Source organism: Salmo salar, chromosome ssa19 (genome assembly GCF_905237065.1).
Source record: "Salmo salar chromosome ssa19, Ssal_v3.1, whole genome shotgun sequence".
Taxonomy (NCBI): domain Eukaryota; kingdom Metazoa; phylum Chordata; class Actinopteri; order Salmoniformes; family Salmonidae; genus Salmo; species Salmo salar.
Window position 1 is genome coordinate 49,994,885 of NC_059460.1, and position 6,348 is coordinate 50,001,232.

Sequence of the window (6,348 nt, forward strand, 5' to 3'; positions counted from 1 at the left end):
CCAGCCACCCTATTTATAGACTGTTCTCTCTGCTAAGACACAGCAAGTGGTACCGGAGCTCCAAGTTTAGGTCCAAGAGGCTCCTTAACAGCTTCTACCTCGAACCCATAAGACTACTGAACAGCTAATCAAATGGCTACCCAGACTGTTTGCATTGCCCCCCCCCCCCCCTTTACACTGCTGCTACTCCCTGTTACTATCTATGCATAGTCACTTTAATAACTCTACCTACATGTACATATTACCTCGACACCAGTGACCCCGCACATTGACTCTGTTCCGGCACTCACTGTATATAGCCCTGCTATTGTTATTTACTGATGTGCTTTAAGTATTTGTTATTGCTATCTCATAATTTTTTTTAATAGTATTTTCTTAAAACAGCATTGTTGGTTAAGGGCTTGTAAGTAAGCATTTCACTGTAACTACACCTGTTGTATTCAAATGTGACAAATACAATTTGATTTAAGTCCAATTGCGGGGAGCTTTACACCACTCCAGCTGACGCTTGGCATTGCGCATCATGATCTTAGGCTTGTGTGCAGCTGCTTGGCCATGGAAACCCATTTCATGAAGCTCCTGATGAACAGTAATTGTGCTGACGTTGCTTCCAGCAGTTTGGAACTCGATAGTGAGAGTTGCAACCGAGAACAGATGATTTTTATGCGCTACGCACTTCAGCACTCTGCGGTCCCGTTCTGTGAGCTTGTGTGCCATTGTTACTCCTAGATGTTTCCACTTCACAATAACAGTACTTGCAGTTGACCGGGGCAGCTCTAGCATGGCAGAAATTTGGCGAACTGACTTGTTGGAAAGTTGGCATCCTATGACAGTGCCACGTTGAAAGTCACTGAGCTCTTTAGTAAGGCCATTCTACAGCCAATGTTTGTCTATGGAGATCGCATGGCTGTGTGCTCGATTTTATACGCCTGTCAGCAAAAGGTGTGGTTGACATAGTCGTATCCACTCATTTGAAGGGGTGTCCACATACTTGTGTATATATAGTACACATCATTGTTCCATCCTCTGTCTGAACACATTGGATGATTTTGAAGTTTGTTCTGCCCTCTGCTGGCTACAAATGTTGTACATGGGGTACACAGAAAATAATATACACTGAGTATACCAAACAGGAATTACACCTTCCTAATATGGAGTTGCACTATTAGGGCAAGTGTTCATAATGTTTTGTATATTCAGTGTATATCCGGTGTATATATATCATGTTATGAAGCCATCTGTCCCATGTACAGAACGAAACAAAACAACAGAACACAAGCTTTGTTATTCAATGATGGGTTAATAAGAGAAAATCAAGGAAAGGTCTTGGCAAAGTCTAAAACCTAAACACAGGTTTACATGACAATGGTTCCCCTTAGAGGTAAAAGGCTCTGACTCAGTGTTTTGAGAAAAGCTATAGTGTTCATAATGGATGACTTTGTCTAGCCAGGCTGGAACAAAATCATTGGGTCAGATCTTCTGGTGGATCACAGCAGGGATGGCAGACATGTGAATGTATGAATACATGGAAAACATCAAACTTCTTCAGTTTGAGATATCAAGACAAATATGTGAAATGTATATGCAATTTATTTTAGAATAAAAAATATGACAAATATACAACATTTAGAATAATCCTTATTTCTAATAAAAATTCTGAAATAGTCATATAAATACTGTAATATAATAATTACATAGATGAGAAAGGATTTAGTAAGGCATGAAGGTAGTAACTCAAATATTTTATGCTCTTCTTTGTGCGAGTGCATCCAACTTTATAGTTTCATCAATCAAATCAGTATCAGTTAAATAAAATCAAACATGAACTAGACAAAGGTTCAGATATACTGTGTCCACCTTAATTGAACACAACACATTGTAAAATAAGTCACTTGAAGTTCTAGAAACAATGTATGATGTCATATAAACAGGCTCTGAATTAAATGTAAGAATATAATGGTTCATTTCAATTGTTCATACTTTCGTTATGACCAACTTATGTAAACCTGCCTGAAAATGATTGAACACAGAAAAGTTAAGAAGCATTTTCACTACATCAATATATTTGATAAACAAGAACAAATTCAAGTCAAAGACTTTCAATCAGTCGGAGAAAGTGCTTTTGATAAAGCATAAATATCTATTTATTTCTATTGATACATTAAGAAATACTATAAAACAGCATAGAAACCCTGAGAGAACTAGGAGTATACAACTTATACAAAGCATCATAACTGATACTGCATGTAACAAAAATGTGCAAACTCAAGTGCTTAGTTCTAAATTACTAGTAAACGTTTTAAATGGAAGGCAACGAGTTGTTTTCTGTGGTATACTGTCATAAAGCTATTTGTACTGTAAATATCACGTTTCCAACAAATTCTACTATTTAACTAGGCAGGAGAAACGTAAGTTATGCATAAAGTCGTCTGATTATGCTGCTTACCCGTTGGGTCAACAGAATATTATTGCTATCCAGCAATCTCAGTGACACATTGCAAAAAGCAATCTTTTAAACATATTTGCGGAAAAAAAAGAAAACAAATCACCCTGTTACTTTCGAAATTTCCACAACAAACCGATTCTGACCAGCAGTATATTAAAATAAAGGATATCAGCCCATTTAAAATACAATAAGATGTTGCTGATAAAAAATAAATTATATATATATATATATATATATATATATATATATATATTAACTTTATTTAACTAGGAAAGTCAGTTAAGAACAAATTCTTATTTTACAATGACGGCCTACACTGTACTGACGTGATACTGATGAACTCAGTACAGATAGAAAAATGTGTTCTATATAGTGCCACTACCAGTGTTATTTTCCTTGTAACCACAGTGGAACCATTTTTGGTGCTATATAGAACAATTTTTTAAGGTTATACAGAGATCCAATAAAAAAACGTTACAACCTTTTTTTGGTGCTATATAGAACACCCTTCTTATAGGGTTAGCCATATTATATTGTTAAAATGACGGTGTTATTACTATGTTAATTCACAAGTTGAATCAGATGTGCTAGCTCTGGAACGGCTGGGGGTCTCTGAGGAGAGAATTGAGATTTAGTCAACAGTTGTCAATTGACACAAGGCTTTATGTGAGTCTTTTTAACAAGAGACCATTACTGGCCCGAGTCATTTTTAATGACACAACACAACATATTAGATCAACTGGAATGACACTCACTCACGGTTGCACAAAAAGATCTGTGCGCAAACCACGCCCCAAAATATTTGAATGAGCCGCCATCGCTACATTTTAATAATCACTAAAAGATGAATGGACCCTTTTCCTCAATGCAAAGAACCATTTAAGTGTTCTTTGAGTCATTATGGTTTGACATATCACCCTTACCAAAGCACCTTTGAGAAACCCTATTTTCTAAGTACAGTATGTAGATGTAAATACTGAAATGTGTCCAGTTTTGTGTTCAAAACCTTACAGTATCATTTGGATGTAATGTTGCTTCTTTGGTTTTCACTCGTCTGCTGAACATTAACATATTAACTGATCAACTTTAATTTATTCCTTGCAAAAAAAGTAATTTATTTGTGTGGTGTGTGGTTCTTAGCTCTTTCTTGGGTGTGTGTTGCTGTACCACTTCCTTAGCGCCACACCGCAAGTACTGACGACCACACAACATGCCCCACCGAGACTCCACATGGTGGGCTTTCGGTTGAAAAAAATGAACTGGAAAATAAAAGCTAGGACCACGTCGACGGTCCTCATCAAGGCCACAGGGCCGGCCTTCTCAATCTGAAGTGCTTTGGTGAGGAACGTTTGGCCAGCGATGCCCAGGATCGCTATCAGCATAAGGATCCACCTGTCTCTCCCACAGAATGGAATGGTCCATTCACCAAGTATAAACAAAGCGATGAAACACTCAATGAAACCAATCACAGCATAGTACCACACGGACAGATAGTAGTGGACACTTTTGCCCATTTTCCTGAGTATTACGAAAGTGCAGGCTGCTCCCATCGCTCCACCAAAGGCTGCAATAGTCCCCTTGAGATGATTGGTGTAGTCTCCCTCTATTTCCTCTATACGAGCACCAAATATGAAGGGAGGCCTGGCTATCATTATGACACCAGCCAACGTGAACACAGTGAAGACACAGTCCCAGATTGTACATTTCTCTTTGAGGAAGATCCAGGCTAGCAAGGCAGTGAACACTGGGTTGCTGAACATGATGACTGTTGCATCAGCCAGGGGCATCTGCTGAACTGCATAGAACAATAGGATCATGGCGTTAGAACCCAAGAATCCTCTCATCACCAAATAGATCCGCTTGTCTCTTGGCCCAAGGAAGCCAGTCCTAAAAAAACAGGAAATTGTGAAATATTTGTATGTAAATATCAGGGGTCAAGGGGTCAAGTTGTTCAATACAGATAAATATAGTTTTGTAATAACGTACTTGTGATAGATAAGCATAGGCATCACAAACAGCATCTGGAAGAAACAGCGAATGGCACTGATTTCTACAGCATGGACTCCATCGATTGTCTTCACCAGAAGAGCTATAACGGAGAAGAACACTGTTGCCAGCAGGCCATAGAACAGGCCCAGTCCTGGACAATGCTTTTTCTCTGAGGACAGAGGGAGGAGGACACATTAACTGGTTAAAATAGCTTGACTGGAACTGAACATTAACCTACTACTAAAACGGAATTGAATATTTGTTTGTCTGAAATGGCAAAATGGGAGGAGGAAGAGGTACAGTATTCAAATGTGATATTAAAAGCCCTTTTGTTGAAGGGAATCCCTGCTAAGGCTTACAGTTACAGGCAACCTTTCGACAAGTTTTAAAAGCTGTAGGGGGATTACAGGTATTTAATATTACTACATACACCTGAAAATTGACCTGTCACACACTGTACCCACTGATTGCTAATGTTTATTCCCAACATAAAAAGAGTGCCATGAACCCATGTCCTCTAACTGGCAGGAGGCTCAAACTGAACAGGAAGAATCAGGGGAAATTGTACTGACTAAACATATGGAAGACTGTGTGGAAGGATGCAGAAGATTATTACTCATCTGAGAACAGAGGACACCATTGTTAGACTTCTTTGTGAGTTTGATTTACAACCTGTCGGCTGGGTGCTCATTCTTTCCAATTTTGTAATCATACCAAAATTACAAATAAGGAGCCAATGTTGGAAAAAAAACTAATAAATTACTAAGTGTTTTCTGTTGTAAAAATTGGGAAAACCATTCAAGAAGTTAGAGCTACATAGAATTGTAACTGGTGGGAAAATGCCTCGTCATCCCCTTTGAAGAGGATGAAAATGTTAAACCGGATTACGTTCAATAATTAATAATCAGTCTGATGAAAGTGAGAGGTGACGCGGCCACAATGTTGCAATATATTGGCTATTATTAGCTAGTTTAAAATGAAAGCGCATTGGCGGCAATATGTATGATTATCAGTAAAGTAATTCCGTAGTTAGAGAACAGCGATTACGTCAGTTACATAACTTGCTGCTACGGAGGTCGTCATTGGCTACGCCAATGCTTTTCATTACCCCATCTATCTTAAAGTTCATCACTTCAACTAGATGGAAGCAGATCCAGTCATATAATGGACTATATTAATACACAACAAACACGTGGTTGCGTTAGTAGATCTCTTAAAATAGCGAAATGATATACATTCTCTCTAACTTTACCGTGAAGGCTACCTTTGGCAACTGTGTCTACTGCGTCCGTTGAGATGGGATCCCCGCCGCCGCCAATTCTACAATATATGAGAGGACAGAATCTTTGCATCGCGCTGCTTTCCATTGTTCTAGTCCTTGCATCCTTATCATTGCCCCTCTCGTCATGACTATTACTTTGTAAATGGATTCTCTCAGTAGTGTATTCATCGTCGTCGTCATCGCCAACTTTGTGAAATACAACTTTGATGTCCTCCTCTCTACGGGGAACGACCGATAGAACTCGGTCATCAATGCTATTACTGTCCGTCAAATCCCCCATTGTAAGATGCAACAGGTGAACATGCCTTGGAGGTAGCTTACACCCTTCTCTGCCTGAGAGTGAGTGACACACCGGTTTAATATGTAACCTTGGTGGCCACTGTATTAACATGCAATGATTACTTTAACCACGGGGGGCAGCTATCCAACAAACAACATACCGGTAGCAAAATTTCCTTCCCGGTAGGCAATCCAGTTGGCCAACCAAAACGTTACCCTAAATTCATGTTTAATCAAGAAAGGGTTCAACCTTGACCTCGTTCTACAAAACTGAAATAAATGTTGGACATTATTGGGGTACTTATCTAAAGAGGGGTTGTTGTTATAGAATGATTATGATAGCAATTTTATA

The 6,348-nt window shown here is 38.8% G+C and overlaps 1 protein-coding gene across 2 annotated transcripts; it reads right to left on the bottom strand.

Moving 5' to 3' along the window:
* Nucleotides 1-1,572: 1,572 nt before the first annotated feature.
* Nucleotides 1,573-6,166, bottom strand: LOC106578978 (solute carrier family 35 member G1). Of its 2 annotated transcripts, none has more exons than XM_014158338.2 (3): nucleotides 5,688-6,166; nucleotides 4,433-4,604; nucleotides 1,573-4,333 (listed from the first exon to the last, which is right to left on the bottom strand). In XM_014158338.2, the coding sequence occupies exons 1-3, from the start codon at nucleotides 6,106-6,108 to the stop codon at nucleotides 3,583-3,585; spliced, it is 1,344 nt and encodes a 447-aa protein (XP_014013813.1). In that variant the 5' UTR covers nucleotides 6,109-6,166; the 3' UTR covers nucleotides 1,573-3,582. The 2 variants fall into 2 exon arrangements, with proteins under 2 accessions (XP_014013813.1, XP_014013814.1); XM_014158339.2 differs by having other exon boundaries at nucleotides 5,700-6,144.
* Nucleotides 6,167-6,348: the final 182 nt, after the last annotated feature.

Excerpts from the sequence above, each read along its gene's own strand:
- LOC106578978 (XM_014158338.2), bottom strand. The coding sequence starts at position 6,108 with ATGTTAATACAGTGGCCACCAAGGTTACATATTAAACCGGTGTGTCAC. Across the intron at positions 4,605-5,687 it reads TGCCAAAGGTAGCCTTCACG|AGAAAAAGCATTGTCCAGGA; the intron begins GTAAAGTTAGAG and ends CTCTGTCCTCAG. Across the intron at positions 4,334-4,432 it reads CCTATGCTTATCTATCACAA|GACTGGCTTCCTTGGGCCAA; the intron begins GTACGTTATTAC and ends CTGTTTTTTTAG.